General features: G+C 37.6%; 1 protein-coding gene across 1 annotated transcript in view; it reads left to right on the top strand.

The window, feature by feature from the left end:
• Positions 1-313: 313 nt before the first annotated feature.
• The window catches only part of PRKDC (protein kinase, DNA-activated, catalytic polypeptide), a gene marked incomplete at both ends in the record, with an annotated part of 47,294 nt that continues 28,494 nt past the window's right edge, over positions 314-19,113 (top strand). The window contains 20 exons of the mRNA XM_010186723.1: positions 314-413; positions 1,420-1,553; positions 2,080-2,334; positions 3,261-3,487; positions 4,371-4,579; positions 4,697-4,829; positions 5,901-6,059; positions 6,906-7,109; positions 9,222-9,407; positions 10,352-10,456; positions 11,433-11,600; positions 11,883-12,010; positions 12,284-12,491; positions 14,371-14,549; positions 15,546-15,714; positions 16,267-16,332; positions 16,771-16,843; positions 17,073-17,221; positions 18,481-18,618; positions 18,824-18,943. Coding sequence (XP_010185025.1) covers positions 314-413; positions 1,420-1,553; positions 2,080-2,334; positions 3,261-3,487; positions 4,371-4,579; positions 4,697-4,829; positions 5,901-6,059; positions 6,906-7,109; positions 9,222-9,407; positions 10,352-10,456; positions 11,433-11,600; positions 11,883-12,010; positions 12,284-12,491; positions 14,371-14,549; positions 15,546-15,714; positions 16,267-16,332; positions 16,771-16,843; positions 17,073-17,221; positions 18,481-18,618; positions 18,824-18,943 — 3,110 coding nt within the window. The remainder of the gene's footprint in view (positions 414-1,419; positions 1,554-2,079; positions 2,335-3,260; positions 3,488-4,370; positions 4,580-4,696; positions 4,830-5,900; positions 6,060-6,905; positions 7,110-9,221; positions 9,408-10,351; positions 10,457-11,432; positions 11,601-11,882; positions 12,011-12,283; positions 12,492-14,370; positions 14,550-15,545; positions 15,715-16,266; positions 16,333-16,770; positions 16,844-17,072; positions 17,222-18,480; positions 18,619-18,823; positions 18,944-19,113) is intronic.

The raw sequence follows: 19,113 nt of genomic DNA, 5'->3' as shown, positions 1-19,113 counted from the left end.
CCCTAACGTTCTGTGATTCTGTGATTCCTTTGGGAATATTATACAATTTCTCTAAGCATGAGCATGGAAAATGAAATACACAGTTTTATAGTGGAGGCCTCACACTTGACTCAGGCCATGTTGACCTATCTACTGTTTTGTGATCTTGTTCTACAGTCTTGAAAAATTTACTGTAGAAGCACAGAGTAGTAGAGGTGATAGACATTATCCTGTGTGTAAGTCTCTTGCACCATTTCTGTAGTTGTAATACCGTGATTCATTTAACCATGTTACCAGCATTTATTTATACATGTCAATTCTCTCTTTCTAACAGGTACCACTCAACAATGTTGTGATACTATTAATCACCTGAAGCGCATAATCAAGCATAAAGCACCTTCTCTGAACAAGGAAGGAAAACGGCGAGTACCACGGTCAGCAATTTGCCATTCTTTTGCTTTTTAAATATTACATTTTGGTTATTGATGTATGTAGTTCCATTAATACTTAGGACTGAATGGGGAATTCATCCTGTGACTGTTGCTGATAGAGATCTCCTGATCCATCTGTTGAACCACTGGTGAGAAGTGCTGGATGTGATAAAGAGGGATCATGATGGTCATTCTATATTCCAGCACAGTTAGCTCAGAACAGAGAGCTTGCTTTAGTTTGGCAAGGACGGAAGGGAAAGAAAAGCTTGTGTCTGTCACAGCACTGTTTATAATACCGTCAGCACAGGTGTTGCAGAGCATTTTGAGGAAAGTCCTCATGAGTATTTTATTTATTTCTTTATTTGTTTATTTCAATTGCTGTGAGTGTTAGCAGAAGTAGGTCAAGCGGCAGTAGGGTGATCAGTGATTAAACAGGGGTAGTGAAAAGGTGGAAGAAGCAAGAGTGGGTTCCCTGTCAGCCTGGATGGAGCTCTGAGGCACCTGGTCTGACTGCATAGCTGACCTTGCTTTGAGCAGGAGACCTCCTGAGGCTTTAGAGACCTCCTGAGGTCACTTCTGACCTGAGTTATCCTCTGACTCTATAGAAACGGACAAGTGGAGTCTGGGAGTTAGCTCGCTGCTGTGGCATATGGTAAGTCAGGAGACTGGATAGTCAGAGATGGAGGAAAACTGTGTGGGCTTATTTAAGCTTTAGTCCCTATTTTTGTTTCTTAGAGTGTTACAAAGAGAAGGAGAGAGACATGTTTCTGTTTTTTAAGATTTTACTGCAAAGACTGCTCTGGTGATCCATAGTAAAGTGGGTAGAAAAGAAAGCAGTGCAGGATGTGCTTGTAGAAGAGCGCTTTCATGTGATGCAGATGGGTTGTGGTTAGGTAGATAAAAGTACACTCATAATGCTCATGAAACACTTTGATTTTTTTTCAACTGGAAGACTGTGGCACCTTCGTAGATGTCATAAGGACTGTTAATCCCTTAAATTTTTGTGCAGAGGATTTCCAGCCACTAAGTCAGTGTGTCTTGTGGACGTTGTCATGTGGCTCTTGGTGCAGTGTGGACGACCTCAGACAGAGTGCAGACATAAAGCCATGGAGCTCTTCTATGAATTTGTTCCTTTACTACCAGGTATTGTAAGACACAATGTGCTATTATCTTTGCTTTCTAAATGCTATGTGTGCCCTCCCTCTGTTTTCTGTGCGAAGTATTAATTAGAAAAAAATTATTTTTGACGTGAATGTCTGTTCACTCGTGCTGTTAAATAGAAACTGAGTAGTTGCTTATATTGGAAACTAAATATTGTGAAAACCTCAGTGTTTCTTGGGGGTTTGTGGGCATAGGAGAGTGTTTTATTGCCAGCTTCCTCGCAGCCAAGAAGGAGAACTTACAGGCCCAGAGCTGCTGTTGTATCCAGCTACAGAGGCAGTATTTGCCGACTGGGAAGTAGTGGAAGCATCTAGCAAATTTTACTTGCAAATTTGCCTCTTCCTTGTGGGTAATGGCTAAGGCTAGACCAGAACCAGTACCTCCTCTGCTAGAAGATCCAGTTTAAAATGCAAAGTTTGGGCATATCACTCCATTTGCTTCTAATTCCTTGGTTGGTTGATATGTGTTTTTCCTAGAGAATTTATACTTCTGTTTTTATTTCTATCAGGAAACAAGTCTCCATCTTCTTGGCTGGCTGATGCTCTAAAAAACCGAGAAATTTCTTTTCTCATTAACAAATTTGAAGGAGGTGGCAGCGATGCCAAAAGTCCATCTGGGATCCTTTCTCAGCCAACTCTCCGTGGTATGCAGGAGCCGTTCAGTTTACAGACTGTCATGCGGTGGATGGATATGTTCTTAGCAGCACTGGACTGCTACAATACATTCTTTGAGCTGCGAATGATCAAACCTCATGAAATACTGGGTGAGCATTTATCTATTGCATTAGGTTCACTTGTGTCTGTTACACAAAGCCCATCCGAGATAAGTTTCTAACTTGGACTTTAAACTTTTTTCTTAAATGTAGAGTTGACAAATTTTACAAGCACAGGTTTCAATGACAGTTGTTGTAATGGGTGTTTTTTGATTAAGTACTTTGTTAATAGCATATCTTAAAATGTTTCCTTTTAGTCTTAGAAACAGATCTTTAATTTTCTGTCTCTGTCATCCAGCCACCGTTAACTTATTTTACTAAGAGATACATTGGTTTGGGTTTTGCTTTTTCTTTAAATTCCTTCCAAAGCTGCTTACCTGTTTTTTATTAATTTCTGGAAGGTGCTATCAGAAAGCAATGACAAAAGTCCCCTTTTCACTTCAAGCCCTGTATATGTTACTTTCCTTTAGTTCCTGATACTTCAACCGTATCAGTTCCAAAAGCCTTGTATTTTAATTTTGATCAGGTGCATAGTAATACCTCGTGTAGCATTGAGTCTCCTAAAAAGTTTTAATTATTCATGTAGGTCTGAACAAAATGCTTTTTATCACTGATAGTACAGTTGCATAGTTACTTCAGTGTCATCTCTGTCTTGGTTTAAAACAATCCTGTAAGATCATTGTTGGATGCAGTCAGCATAGAGCTAAGTTACTCAAAAGTAGGAATTTAAAGTTTTTGTCTTTTTTATTACACATGCATAAATCATCACAATTAATAAGTGCTTGTAATGCTCAGTAAATAGAAAGCTACCCTTCACTGCCCAGAATGTTAATATTGCAAACTGGTATAGGACTGGCATGAAGATGTAGTGACTTTCTGTTTGTTATCTCATTTTGACTGTTTTCTTCCAACACAAAATAATGTATTTAAAAATTGAGAACTGCTGTATCATTTCAACTTCACTTTATTCTTCTTAGGTGTAAATGAAGGATCCTCATTCTTGAAAGCTTTGCAGTTCTTCCTTGAAACTATTGCTTTGCATGATATCCATGCAGTGGAGCAATGCTTTGATTGCAGTTCAAAAGGGAGCATGTTCAGTCCGCAGGAGAGAGATGTGTATAATTACAGCAAGTGTACAATTATAGTCCGAATCATGGAGTTTGTCACCATGATCCTGGAAACGTGTCAGCAGGATTTCTGGAAGGTAGGCACTGAAATCCGTAGTGGATAAAAGGTGCAAATTTTATGTGTAGTTGAAGATTTGTGTTTTAATTGTGAGGTTAGTTTGCTGAAGAACATAATCTTTAGTGGTGCTTTAATTGAAATTGATGACTAAGCATCATGAACTGTTACAGTCTTCACATATGTCAGTGAAAAGAATTATATTGCATAGTTGAGTTTCAGTGGTTGATGAAGTTTTGATTAGAAGAATTAATATTTCCTGTATATTCTAGCTGTATATTGACTATGAGATTGTCATTCTGTGTGGAGTACTTGCAGTGAATATTTGTTGTGCAACTGCTGGTGGCCTTAAATACGTGGATGTGATAGCTGCTTAAAAGGCAGATTCTGGCAATTCTTTCTTGAATTCAGTATAAATACTCAGGTCTCTCCATTTGCCTAACTTTGGTGCAATATAAACTGTATTTAACTGCGTAAAGTATAGTACTTATGAATCTCTTATGGAATTTACATTGACAGGTTTAGTTCTGAGACTGTGATTGTCTGTTGTTTTAAGTTAATCTCTAATAGTGTGCACAAAGGTGTACATCTGGATTTGAAGGCGGTTACAGGTGTATAATCAAGACTGAAGCAGGCCTATGTGGACTTAGAAGATCCTATGTGCAGTTTGATGAGACGTATCCCGTGTATATTTTTATAGATAGTTAATTTCTATGTATTACTGCAATTGATTGAAAGTCAGACATTTCATAGAGAAAGAGGATGTAACTTAATGAGAATAGTAACTGTTTCGTGTTTTGCTTATTTTTACATAAAAGGACTAATGATAAGTTATGAAGAATTAATTAAGGAAATCTAAATGGATTTTTAAATAAAGCTTTTGTTTACTGTTTTATACTTTCTAGCTTCTTGAGAAGGAATTGCTTAATGCAAGCCTTATAGAGCTTCTGGTGATGACAGTATGTGATCCATCACACATAGGCTTTAACACTGCTGATGTGCAAGTCATGAAAAATCTCCCAGATATCTCAGTAAGACTCATGAAAGCTTTGATGAGATCTCCCTATAAGGAATCTTTGAAACTACACATGAGAAAAAGAATCACACTGCAGAGGTAAGTAGGGGCTTTCTGATAAGCATGAATGCATGAAGAACGGAAAGTAAATAATGTGTACAGTTGCACATGGAGCTCCCCACCAATGTAATGATACTGTTTCTCTTTTCTCATTAGCCTGGAGGACCTTTGTTCTGTTGATCTGTTTAATTCAGATGCACGTTTTGATCAAGTTAGGCTTAGTGCTATCCTTTCAGCCTGCAAGCAACTCCAGAAATCTGGCCTGCTTCATTCTGTTCTTCACCATCAGGTAATGGTTTAACCAAAAAATAATGGTGAATATTTTTATATAGTGAAGAGCTTTTCCTGTGTAGAAGTCCAATATGAAAACAGAACAGATCAAATAAAGAAGTTGTGTAAAATGAGATGAACAGTGAAGAGCTGGTGTTGAATAGGGTCAGAAAGACGTGTTTTATGTTTATTCTACAAATGTGAGTAGCACAATAGTGAGGTTTGAACAATCTTCATAATTATGTCTATCTTTCTCCAATTTCCAGGGCCCAGAGGCAACTAGAATCTACCTAAAACGTCCTTTTAGTGAGCTTCACAAGACTGAAATCTCAAAAAAATCAGGAATTACTATCTCAGAGAGGATGAATTTTTCAACCGTTTCTAAACAGAGAACATTCAAAGTGACAGGGGAAATTAGAAAAAGAATACATTCTGGCTGATCCGAAGCGATATAGTGGGTCTGAGTTGCAGGAAAACATTATGGAGAGCGGTTGCGGGGTGGAGGTCTAGGATTTATTACTCAAAGGAATTCTTTCTACTAAGTTTCTGATTATAGTCATCCTGTTTTACTTTGGACAATTGAAGGAAAACAGGCTATGCAACAGGCACAAGGACTGTGAGAATTTGTCTACTGTTGAGTAAGGCTATATTTGGCAAGTAACAGAATAGTTAATATTGGTGGGATGTTTGTCATATAACCTCTACATCTAAACAAAAGCTAGAGCTCTGATTGTAGGATGGTGATACTCAAGGAGCTGCGTGGTCTATGTTTCGTTTCCTGCCCATTCTAAGCTGTTCGTTTTATTTCTGTAGTTGTATTGTTATCTGAAAAAAATCTGGAGGAGAATCAGAATCTTTTGAAGACTTTCAAATTACTATTAGTTTGTTCTGAACTTTGTATGCAACGGGATTGTCTGTTCAGAAATTTTGTACCTCAGTTAATAAGGTGTCTTGTCGTGGCATATTTGCATCGCTTTATAAGAAAACGACCTGGAGTTCAAGTGTTTTCATTAGCTATACAGATGGACTGGAAAACCTTAGTTATTTTTTTGGCTTATATTAATTCTCACTTGTTTGTTTATTTCTGTAGGATGAAGGACCTCATTTCCAAGTTGGCTCTAAGCTTCTTTCAGTTGTTTATAAAGGTATTGCACCTGGGGGTGAAAGGGTATCTCTTCCATCATTAGACATCAGCAGTAAGCGGTTAGCTGATAGAGTCCTGCAGCTAGCCTTTGCTGTCAATGACCAGGTAGGATATGGTTCTCTGGTTTTAATACTGACTCATTGTTTAATGCTCATGATCAATAGTCTTCTACCGATATTTTGGGTAGAGGGAGTTAATGTTTTATTCATAATCTTGCAGAGGAACTGTAAGGATTCGTTGGCTTAATTCAGTGACAGTTGTAGGTAACAAATATTTCTGTATTCTGTTTGTGCATTATTTTTGTGCTTTCTGATGACATAGAACAGTTTGGGATGGAAGCTCAAAAAAACTCATGTGCTTTTGTAAGAAAAAATATTCGCATCTGGAATATTGTGTCCAGTTCTGGGCCCCTCAGCTCAGGAAGGACAGGGGACTGCCGGAGAGAGTCCAACGTAGGGCTACAAAGATGATTAAGGGAGTGGAGCATCTCCCTTATGCGGAAAGGCTGAGGGAGCTGGGTCTCTTTAGTTTGCAGAAGAGGAGACTGAGGGGAGACGTCATTCATGTTTATAAATATATAAAGGGTGAGTGTCACGAGGATGGAGCCAGGCTCTTCTCGGTGACAAACAATGATAAGACAAGGTGTAAAGGACACAAACTGGAACGCAGGAGGTTCCACTTAAATTTGAGAAGAAACTTCTTCTCAGTGAGGCTGACAGCACTGGAACAGGCTGCCCAGAGAGGTTGTGGAGTCTTCTTCTCTGGAGACATTCAAAACCCGCCTGGATGCCTTCCTGTGTAACGTCATCTAGGTGTTCCTGCTCCGGCAGGGGGATTGGACTAGATGATCTTTTGAGGTCCCTTCCAATCCCTAACGTTCTGTGATTCTGTTAAATGAGTGGAACTTAAACTGCTTGAGATAACTCTGTCTCTCTACCTTAATTTTCACAGTGTGAGGAGCTAGTAAGTCTGCTGTTGAACACAGTGGTGTTACCTGTGCCATTATCAGGAGCATCCCAGAAGAACCTGATCAATTTCTCTCATGGACAGTATTTCTACAGCCTGTTCTCAGAAACCATCAATCAACAGCTGCTGAAAAACCTGGATGTGATCATAGTCCAGCTTATGGAATCGTCTGGCAGCAATCCCCAAATGGTATCAGACTTCTTCTTTAAAAGGACAAATTCAAATGGGAATGTTAGAAGTAACATTTTTTTGTGTTATATGTGGATGTAATTGAGTGCATAGCAGGGAAAAAAGTGCATTTAGTTGCACTTTAGACAGCATTGCATTTATATGGGTTTTTGGGTTCTTGGTTATTTTTTTTTGTCATGGCCTACTAGTGCTACCTTCATGATTGCTGGCAACCTGGTGTAACTTAGGCTGTCTGTTCTCTCACGTCAAACTGAGTGGGAAGTGCTTACCTATTACCTATCCTGAAATCTCTGAATTTCAGGAGTTTTTGCATAGTGTTTCAGATCAAGAATGTCCCTTCAGAGCAAGTCTGATTGTTCCCATTTACTGTGCTTAGATTTTAAATGTAGAGTGGTCCCAGAGCATGCAGACTGGATTTGTTTTGGATAAAACTAAACTGGAAAATGAACTCCAACCACTAGTGGGCTTTTAGTCCACAGAACTGGGGTGGGGCTAGATCAAAAAGGAGAGACAAACACATACGCAAACACAACTCCCTGTGACCTGAAGCAAATACAAGGTAGATGTCATGTACTCAGTCTCAGCATCACTTGTTTTGCTCAATAGATTTTCTGTAGTTTAGTGATGTAGAGCTCACCTTCAGATCTACAAAGGAAGTATGTTAGGATTGAGAGGCCTTATTTTAGTGCTTCTGACAAACAGAAGGGTCAAAAAGAAAGATTAGAAGTCCACTTTCCCTTTTGCCCAAAAGGATTCTCAGGAAAGTAGATGGTCCTTTTAGAACCAATTAGATTCTCTTTTATCCAGGATGTTGCATTTAAAGGTGTTGCTTCCAAGTAATATTTTAAAATGCCAGGAGCGTAATTTTTTAATGATATAAAAAATTGTGTAATTTGATTGTAGAGAGATACATAGGTATTTTTAAAGGCTTGTGCTTGTGATTACTGTAGTGGTTCCTGTGCAAATCATGCCACAATAGATTTAATTTTTAAATTCTCTCTAGTAAATTACAGGCTACTAATTTACACTGGCTACATGTGGCAATAGTGTTAAAAGTCTTCACTTCATTAATTTAATTAAGGTAAATAGCCAAATTGAGTCAAACAAACATTTTTCTGTTGTCTGCTGTTCTGCTTTGCTTGCCTTAAAAATTATACGATGGACTACATTTGAAAAGATAGCTGCTCTTTAGTTTAATGCATTTGTGATGTATGAGAAGAAAAAATAAGATCTATTTTACTTACTGTACCCATCCAAATCTGATGAAATCACAAAGTTTATAACATTAACCCAATTTATTAGGTGGTTGCCAGCTATTCAAGAGGAGAAAGCAGAATTCAGGTTTGGAAGTCAGTGCCCATTAGTTTTAGTCAGGTTTTTCTTAAACTATGAAAAAAAGATAATGAAGCATACTTAGTATATATCTGATATTCCATGGTCTATGCTTATTTTCAAAATGTATGCAAGTAAGTTAGCATATATGCTATTTCTCCTATTTCTGAGCTTCACACTAACTGAAACTTTCAAGTATCGATCTTTAAAGTCATTCTGGGTTATAATTTATTCCTCCATATTCACACACACAGTGTGGGAAGGAATTGCTCTGTTGTACTCTGATTGAAACAGGAGTAAATAGGATAGAAGTCCGGTTTTTGAAAAGTGTGTGCTTTTAATTTTCTGCAGAGAGTCTTCTGTATCCTTTTGAGATTTAAATCTAGCATTGCTGTGCGATGCAATAAGTTAAACTTCAGTTTGCTGGTATGTCAGGGTAGGATTTCCAAAGTTAGGCATTTGCTTTTCATTAAATACAGTTATATTTAAGGATGTGAGATAGAATTAAGATCTTTTGATTTTAGATCCTAATCTTAGCTTTTCGACAGAGTCAAAGAAGAGAAAGGTGCTTCTAGTTTAGGTGCTTTTGGGACAGATAGTAAGTCAGACAGACAGAGCCTAAGTTGAAGGGGTTTGCTTCCTTTTAACTACCACCTTTTAGTCAAGTGTTCATTTCTTCTGAGTCTGTGGTACCTTTTTCATGATTGCCCATACCAGTGAAGAGGTCCTCTCATCGTTTTGTCTGGGATGCAAGAATCTACCTGTGGCTTTTACCTCCAGGTTGGCAGCATTTTGAACGGCATGTTGGATCAGAGTTTTAGGGAGCGCACCGTACGTAAGCAGCAAGGAGTGAAACTGGTCATGGCTGTACTGAGGAACTGGAAGAAACTTGACAGCTGGTGGGCCAAAGGTGCAGCTCCTGAGAGCAAAATGGCAGTGTTGACCCTGCTGGCAAAAGTTCTCCAGGTTTGTGTTACTTTATAAAATCCAGGCAACGTTTCTAATTCTGCAGGAGTTGTATCTTGTTTTAAAGAAATGCTGTTTCATTTTGACATTTTAGGTTTATGGGGAAAAATAAGTTGGAGAACATCAGAATCTGGTATCCTTCTGTTTGCAAAATACAAAAAATATTTGGATAAACAGAAATTATACTAGATTTTGCTCTTCTCTCCTTCTCCCCGCTCTTTCTTTTTTTTAACTGCTCTCATGTTTTAGAGTCCTTTTTTCCTTATGGAGAATTGGTACAAGTACAGGGAATAAACTTTGAAACTGAGAGCAGCCTCTGATAACATTCTTTGTCATTCTGGCATTCAGAAAGTCACGGTGGAGGACTTCTACAAATACCAACAGACTGCAGGAAGATCTTTATTTCAAAGACTTTTAATTTCTGTTACATTGGTATTTGGGTCTTTTTTTTTTTTAACGTATTTTATCTACTTATCCTATCAGGGTTTTTAAGGAACTTGTAAAAGTAGCTGTACACAAATACAGGGATTACTTACTGAGATTTTTTTAAAAATCTAATTAATTATTTTAAATTTGAATTGTTTTAAATTTGAATTGTTTTAAAGGTGTGTCTTAGGACACAATGTGAGCTGTGTTGTATTGCTGTATTAGGTGGTAGTGAAGTGAACAATAAGAAATCTGGCTTTGAGAGGGAGCATAATATTTTTTTTAGCTGGAAAATATTCAACATTATGATTGTTTGTACTGTATATGAGCTTTTCTAATTATTTTTGATGGTCATTTTAAAACCAAAAATCACTCTGTATGTGTTTCCTGTTAATTCAGTGTGTTTTTGGAAATTAACAATTCTATAGCTCGGGGTTTTTTGTTGTTCATTAATACAATGATTTCTTTGACCAGTTTAAAAAAAATCCAAATTTTTTTTATTTCTTCTGTTGTTGCAGATAGACTCTTCAGTTTCTTTCAATACCAATCATGAAGCATTTACAGATGTTTTTAATACCTATACCAGTCTGCTTACTGATCAGAATTTAAGCTTAAATCTTAAGGTAAATTCCTCGCTTCAGTGGCTTCCCCATCTTCCCCAGATTAGAATGTTAGTCGTTCATTAAGTTACCTGTTATTTGGCTTAAATTTTACCTTAGTTTGGACAGTAACATGGACATAATTTCTGGTTTTTATTCTGTTCAACATCCTAAAATTTGTAAATAATCCTTTTTGTTCTTCAGACAGAAGGCAGTATCACAGATACGTTTTGGTTTTGGTGCTCCTTCTTGCCTTGCTGAAAGGTATATACTTTTTAGGAAGAAACTTACTATCGGTTGCAAGTAGTTTAGAACTCCAAAGTGTTCATTTGAGAAATGACAGCTAATCAGACTTTTAGCAAGGACTGACATTTCCTATGTGTCAAATTACAAACATCTGCAATGGTTTTAGTGTCCATGTCTGCAACCATGGGACCAGTGCTAATGGATGAACTGCTATATGTGGCTCGGTCAGGAGAGGGAGACAAAGTACTCCATACTGAAAGTGGAAGCTGTAGAAGTGGATCAGAAGACTAAAAATTTAGTACTTACGAAGCAGCCTTGCATGGTTGCTGTTCAGTCAGTCTACCTGTAGCTAGACAGAGATTTGTACTTTCCTGTGCGTTCATAATAAATAAAGCTTGGGATCTTGCTTTAGCTGCCAGGTAGTGCGTTAAGTCAGTGACGTGTGTGATAAGGGATGCTTGCTTAAAAGAAAAATAAGTTCTTATTGATAGCCATGTTAGCCATGAGATGTTAGCTAGCTTTTATCTCCCACTCAGCAGTGACCAAAACTGTTTTCTGAACTAGCACCTTTAAGAGGAGCAGTTACTAAATGTGTCTTTATCAGCATGCTGAGCCATTGAATCAGTAAGCATAGCCAATGCTGATTATTATATGGTTCTGTTCAGCTTGCTTCATAGGTAAAGGATAATTCATTTTATTAATTTTATTAATTTATAAATTTGTTTTAGTTTGAAACTGCATTTCTTTTCTTCAGGGCCAAGCAGTGATAATTCTTCCGTTCTTCACTAATTTGACTGGAGAAAAACTTGATGACCTTAAGAATGCACTTGATAAACTTGTTGCTTTCAATTTTCCCATGAGGTCCGATGAGTTTCCCAAAGGAACCTTGAAGCACAATAACTATGTAGATTGCACTAAGAAGGTCAGTGTTTTTAACAAATGTGTAATTCGAAGCCTAAGTTAACTATGTTTAGAAGCAATGTTTCACAGGATCTGGAATTAAAGAGTCTCTTGGTGTTCAGATAAGGAAGTCAGCTTTTCTGTTGGAGTTATGTTTTTATCCAGAAGTTTAATGTAGATACACATTAAATAAACATCCTTCTGTGCATCTGCTTCTGATCAGTATTGAAAAATGATTACATAATTAGATGAAATTTATTTGATTCAGTGTGGTTCCTTATGTTGTGCATTACTTCTTTTTCAGTTTTTAGATGCATTAGAATTGTCTCAGAGTCCAATGCTGTTGCAGTTGATGACAGAAGTCCTCTGCAGGGACCAAAGACATTTCATGGAGGACTTATTTCAAGCCAGCTTCAAAAGAATTTCCAGAAGGTGAGTTTGGTGTATTGGATTTTGCTCTCATTCTCACTGAGTTTGTTCTTCCTCTATTATTGTGTCCTTGCAATAGCAATGATTTATACCATAAAGTTTTACATAATTTTAATTCATATTTTACTTCTGTTTTCACGTTTCCAAAATAGTTCTGAATTGTGAATGAGTGGCTCCAACTTCTAAATGGCACTGCCAATGTAAATGCCAGGGGTTTTGAAATATAAATGGAGTCTAGTAAAAGAGTTTTCATCTTGAGATTTCCATCTTGTATAGGAGTACCACTGACAAACAAGTGATGCTGTTGGACACTGTTCACAAAATGTTCCAGAGTGAGGACCTTCTTTCAAATGCTACCCGTCAAGCATTTATGGATCGCTCCCTCCTCACTCTCCTATGGCACTGCAGCTTGGATGCACTGAGAGAATTCTGCGCCAAGATTATAGTGCAGGCTATGGATGCACTTAATTCCAGGTTTACAAAGGTATGAATTACTTATTTTTAGGATTGGGGAAGGCCTTAATAAAATGCTGGTGTTGGTCTGTACGGTTTGCTTAGCTTGAAGTGAGACACTAATTGAAACCATTTGGTTTCCAGTTTTCTGTATCTTGGAGCAGAAGTTTGTGCCAAGTACATAGTTTGGTTATTAGTGAGAAACTTTTCTTCATTCCCTATCACACTGTTGCTTTGAAGTTAATGTATGTTTGCATATCTATTGTGTATAAAAATTGAAGTTGGAATGTTACCTACATATATCTAGAGGAGTCTGAAATTCTGTCAAAATCAAAAGCCTGTTCTAACTTTGAAACCTAAAAGCTGTATAAAATTGCAATCTGTAACTATGTTGTAAGAGAGGTATTCAATCTCCATAAAGAAAGCTCTTAAATTAAGCGCCTTACTTCTAGAGAAAGAAACATATCTTCTAATCATTGCAAAGATCCTTCAGCAAGAGATTAGGAGCACAGATCATCCTTTCTACATTTACAGCCTATCCTTCAACTGGAGTATAGTTACAGGCAATGATTTTGTTGTCAGTGAAGGTCTCTACTCTTGCCATAGTTCTTCATTCTCATGGTTTTGCTGATGCATCTGTTCAAAGTTAGCAGGGCAAACAAGGTGCTGAAATGATCCAAATTTAGTAATAGTTACTGAAACAAAATGTTAAAACCAAGACTTATGTAGTGTCATGCCATGTTGAGTGGGAGTATTGATCCCTGCTCGAGAGTAGGATGGCTCTACAGAGGGATCTGGACAGGCCAAGGCCAACTGTATGAGGTTCACTAAGGCCAGGTGCTGGGTTCTGCAATTGAGTCACAACAACCCCCTGCAATGCTACAGGCTTGAGGAAGACTGGCTGGAAAGCTGCTTGGCAGAGTGGGACCTGACGATACTGGTTGACAGCTGGCTGAACATGAGCCAGTAGTGTGCCCAAGTGGCCAAGAAGACCAACAGCAACCTGGCCTGCATTGAAAACAGTGTGGCCAGCAGGAGTAGGGAGGTGATAATGCCCCTGTACTCGGCACTGGTGAGGCCGCACCTTGAATACTGTGTTCAGTTCTGGGCCCCTCACTACAAGAAGGACATTGAGGAGCGTGTCCAAAGAAGAGCAGTGAAACTGGTGAGGCATCTGGAGAACAGGTCTTATGAGGAGCATCTAAGGGAACTGGGGTTGTTTAGCTTAGAGAAAGGAGGCTGACCTTATCACTCTCTACAACTATGTGAAAAGAGGTTGTAGCGAGGTGGGCATTGGTCTCTTTTCCCCGGTAACAAGCAGTAGGACAAGAGGAAATGGCCTCCAGTTGCACTAGGGAAGATTTAGATTGGATATTAGGAAAAAGTTCTTCACCAAAAGGATTGTCAAGAGCAACATTGTCATTGTCATTGATTCACCATCCCTGGAGGTATTTAGAAGACATGAGACATGGTGCTTAGGGACATGGTTTAGTGGTGGACTTGGCAGTGTTAGGTTAATGGTTGGACTTGATGATCTTGAAGGTCTTTTCCAACTTAAATAATTTTATGATTCGATTGTGTACGATATGTATGATTTGCTTACAGGTGTCATCAGTCTGAGCTGTTACTTGGTATTCTCCTTATTTTACTCCAACATCACTATAATGATTTAGGCCAATTGTAATTAAGACAACTCACCTGATAAAGAGCAGGTCAAAATAGTTTTAGTTACTGTATTACACGGGAACTCAGAATCTGTTAGTCTTTTATTATCAGCAGCTCTTTTCTGTGTTTTGTAAGGCAGAAGTAAGTTGAAGGCTGTTTAGTAGAAACTGGAGTAACTGTGGAGCTACTTAGGAAGGACAGGATCCAGAAAATCTTGTTCTGAGGTTTTACTTATTTGTTTCCAGTTCAACGGATATACTTTTGATACACAAGTCACCAAGAAAATGGGGTATTACAAGCTGCTAGAAGTGATGTACATACGTCTTTCAAAAGAGGATGTTTATTCCAAGGACTCTAGAATTAACCAAACTTACCGTGGCTCCATGAGCGTAGAAGGAAATGAACTTACCAAGACACTAATAAAGTAAGACTGTTATTTCTTTTATTTCCTTTTAATTTCTAATTAGATTTTTGGGCAGATACATTTTTATATTTATTTTTTTAAGTATGCCATATAAAGCAGGAGATTGATTTTTGCTAAAGAGTAAATGTAATCTGTGATGTAGCTTTTGATTTTAAATGGAATATACAATATTGCATTTGCATTGTTAGAATGATCTCTAATGTAGACTACAGTCCTATGTCAGGACAACTTTTGCTTCCTGGTTTTTTTGACATTTTTTTCCTATTTGTTAAGCTTGTGCTTTTATTTTTGCTTTTCAGTATGATTCTTGGCCTTTAATATGTGTTTTCACAATTTTGGTTTCAGTATACTCACTCATTTATGTAGAGTATGGTTCTGTGTTGTAAGATTGCTATTTATATGATTGATGAGAAGGTGGGATGGATTTTCATTTTACATTTCATAATACAGCAGCACACCCAGTAGGTGTAATTTGGTTTAATTACCACTGCAGAGGGAAACAAAAGATTAATACTGAATAAATATGCTAATTAATATTAGTTTGTTTAATAGTCTGAAAAAAATATAAGATGTCTGAATTTTGGTTTGATTTAATTTTATTTTACACTGCTATGTCCTAAGAGGACTTTAAGAATTTATTGGCTATGATTTGCAGAAGATCTATAAGTGGCTATGGGCAAAAGACCAATAAAAATTGCATTTAAACTGGTTTTCTCTGGCTAATCTATAGCATAGCTTAGCATGCCTGTCCATTCATAGTGCCTTGGGAAAGGACCATGAGAGAGATTTATGCATGGGTTGAAGCATCGCTCCGTCTTACCTGAAAATGGCCTGTCGATTTGCTCCTGACATTAGGGACTTGTGTGTAAATACCTCGGGAAGTTGGTTTTGTCACTGCTGAGTAGTTCCATTTCAGCGCTCTCTGACTGGGGCCTTTCATGTGCTCCTCAAAAAAGCTACTTCTGATGGTCTTTTCTTGCATGTTTTTATTTTAAGGTCATGCTACGATGCATTTACAGAAAACATGGCAGGAGAGAGTCAGCTGTTGGAGAAGAGGAGGCTGTATCACTGTGCAGCATATAACTGTGCCATTGCTGTTATCAGTTGTGTCTTCACTGAAAGTAAATTTTATCAAGGTTTTCTTTTTACAGAAAAATCAGAAAAGGTGAGAAGCTGTTGTTGCTGTTAAAAGGCTTCCGAGGCATGAGTCACAAAGTGACTTTACTTGATTGCAATAAATCAAAGATTCAAACCTGAATGACATGCAATTATATTAACAAACCACCCAGTGAGGCAATAGAAGGAGTCATAGCTGACTTTCTTGCATCCTTCGTGCAATTTGAGTTGGTGGTAAAGTTTTTACCGTCTGTTTGAGAATGGGTGAAGTAGTGATACTTTTACCCTGTTTTGCCTCTACTCTTGATCAGTCTTCTAAAATATGAGGAAAAACCCCTGTTGTTTAAGTTCTGCAGTGCTTGGAATATACTTGATTAAGAGATATACCCTCTTTACAAAGAACATTGTCTGTACTGTGAGTTCTTGAGTAGTTGAATAACAAAATTTTCTTTAAAGTATTAATCTAGAGAGGAAAACACACTATATTCTATTTTTTACATTGATCTGTTGTTTTTTAAGAAGAAATAAAATGCATTCAGAGCAGTTGTTATTGTGTGCAGCATTATAATTTTGGTATTTCCAAACGTGCTTCGGTTTGCAGAACCTGCTGATTTTTGAAAATCTGATAGACCTGAAGCGTCAGTATACATTTCCTGTAGAAATTGAGGTGAGTGGAATTCCTGGGGTTTAGTGTTTCTAGGTGAAAAATGAGTATGATTTTTAACAGTGTAGTCACTGTAGACAAGGTCAGTTCTCACAGAGAAAGAGGATTCTGTAGTTAATTAAAAAATTGAATGCTCCCCTTATGTTTTAAAATACCGTTTTCTGAGAGGAATCCAGAGTTGAAATTCATAACACACCCGCAGGGCACCTAACTTTTTATAGATATACTTTTTAGCACACTTACTCTGCTAATGAACGGATGTAGGACTCAGTAATTAGGCTGTTTTTCTGTAGCATTAATTATAGTAATTTACAACATGGGATTTCCACTCATGTTAAATGGTTTTCATATTTTTTGGCAGTTCTGTAAATGAATAATTGTAACTAAACTGTAAATGTAAAAAATGCCAATAATTTTCAAACTTCATATGTTGCTGTTTAGGTGCCACTGGAAAGGAAGAAGCGATACATTGCTATTAGAAAGGAGGCCAGAGATGCAGCGAATAACAATCAGGGTATGAAAGTCATTTTATGACTATGGAAAAAAATTGCCTTCTTACTTTTCATGCAGTATTCATTGATGTGTTGCTAATGGACTTTTTCAGTAGCAGGAGCAAATAAAAGCGCTTATTCAGTGTACTTAATCTAACAACCAATTCCTACCCACCCTCACGTTTTAGTGGCCAATAAAGGCTTGTTTCTTGTAATTACCTTGATTAATGGTCTATTCTTTTTCCTATTTAGATGAACCCAAGTATTTAGCTTCTGCGTCATACATGATGGATAGCAGTTTGAGTGAGGAAATGAGTCAGTTTGATTTTTCTACTGGAGTCCAAAGCTTTTCTTATAGCTCCCAAGATGTTACAGCTGGCAGTGCTCGTTTCAGGAGGAAGGTAATTTGGTGACTTACGTGCTGTGAGGAAGAAAGTTTTATGCTTTCTAGCAATTGCATATGTTTATTGGGGTTGAGAAAGAGAAATTTCTTGTCTCCTGTATTTGTTCTACTTAACTGAGAATGGGTTCCTCCAGAAGATGAGGGAGGGGGGCTTGAGCTCTGTTCTGTAAGTCATTTTTTTTTTTTTCTTCCCCCTGTCCACTGTCCACAGCTGGAGAAAAGCAATGCCCTGCCTTGGGTTTCTGAAGTTGAGTAATGTGAGTGAAGTCCAGCCTGAGTTCCAAAAAAGGTGTCTTGGGACTTTTGTGTGCACTCAGGAGTATCCTGTGATGGTTGAGTTTTGCTGTTAGGCACATCGTTTCCTCATTTCCCTCTTCTTTTGGTCTTTGAAGGCACTTGACCAAACTGGTTATATCAAATGTATGGAATAAATGATCAAACACTTTATTATTTTTTTATCTCTGTTGTGGCATCTCATATTTAACTGTTGCTCTTGAAAGAACAGCGTTTAATATCTTCCAAGACTTGAAGTTGTGTTCCTTCTGCAGTCAAGAGATATCTCATCAACAGTAATACTGATAGGATAGATATTTGTTCTAAAACAGAAAGAAAGCTTGTAAAAGTATCATAGACACGGAAGATTAAATCTGTCAAAATAACTGTTAACATTAACAAAGATAAACTATTTCTGTGTTTTGGAGCAAGGAGGTGTTTGAGCTGCAGTGAAGTTAACCAGAAGTGTACTTTCTATCTGCTTTGTATAGTAATGTAATTTCTAACGATAAACAGTTTTCTTTGTGATTTACTCCATGTAGCAAAAGAAAGAGCTGCTGCGGTGGCTAGTCAATATGAAACAACATATCCATAAAAATAGGGTTTTCCTGCTGTGGAAGGTGTTAACACAGTCTTTCAGCTGTGATATGAAATAATTTCTGTAAGGTTCAGCTAACTCTTCCTGCTTCCAGCAGTTGCCACACCTATCCTGGCAGGTAGTAAAGTCAGCATAATATGAAGTTGACATCTGTTGGCACAGAAAGTAAAAGACGTGCGCAGCTATTACACACGTTTGGGAGGTGTCTGTTTGAACAACACATTTGGTGTATTCCCTGTTGTGTACACTGAGCGTATAGTCAAATGCGTAAACACAGATAAGATCAGAATGACTCATGCCATTATCATGATTTAAAAGAAAATACAGTGTTATTGTTAATCACAGTAATACTGTTTTGGTTTTTGTTTGTTTGGGTTTTTTTTCAGGAGCCCACAGAATACATGGTTTTAAATGATGAGTTGGAACTGGAAATGGATGAACTCAATCAACATGAATGTATGGCTTCTATGACCACTTTGATTAAACATATGCAGAGGAACCAGATCACACCTAAAGTGGAGGAGGCCAGTATTAAGCAAAAAGTTGGCATTTTTTCACTAATTATACTAAGAGAAAGGAGTCACGATTGAATCCTTTCATTTATTATATAATTTTCATGGCTATATTGTAATGAGACCTGTGTGGCTTAAACTGGGGGGCTTTTTGGCTTAGTTAGGCCTGTTTAGTCCAAGAAGTGAGTTGGTTTTTGCTCATCTCTCTTAATTTCAGGGGACAGTTGCCGTAGATCTTCCTCTTTGGATGAAATTTCTGCATGGCAAATTAGGAAACCCATCAGTACCGCTAAATATTCGCCTCTTCATAGCAAAACTTATTGTTAATACTGAGGATGTGAGTAATTTTTGGTCATATTTTTTCTGTTAATAGGTTGTATTATTGTATCAACTGTGTAACTCTTGTAGGGTAAAATATTTTATCAGTTGTGACTTTTGGGGCATTCAAATTGAGTAGTTTGCTGTGGTAAAGAAGAGTGCATTCATAGCCCAAAATTCCAGGTAGTG

The sequence above is a fragment of the Mesitornis unicolor genome, unplaced genomic scaffold, assembly GCF_000695765.1.
Source record: "Mesitornis unicolor isolate BGI_N332 unplaced genomic scaffold, ASM69576v1 scaffold106, whole genome shotgun sequence".
NCBI lineage: Eukaryota > Metazoa > Chordata > Aves > Mesitornithiformes > Mesitornithidae > Mesitornis > Mesitornis unicolor.
Note: the sequence above shows the minus strand (reverse complement) of the source record. Positions and strands in the feature narration are given on the sequence as shown.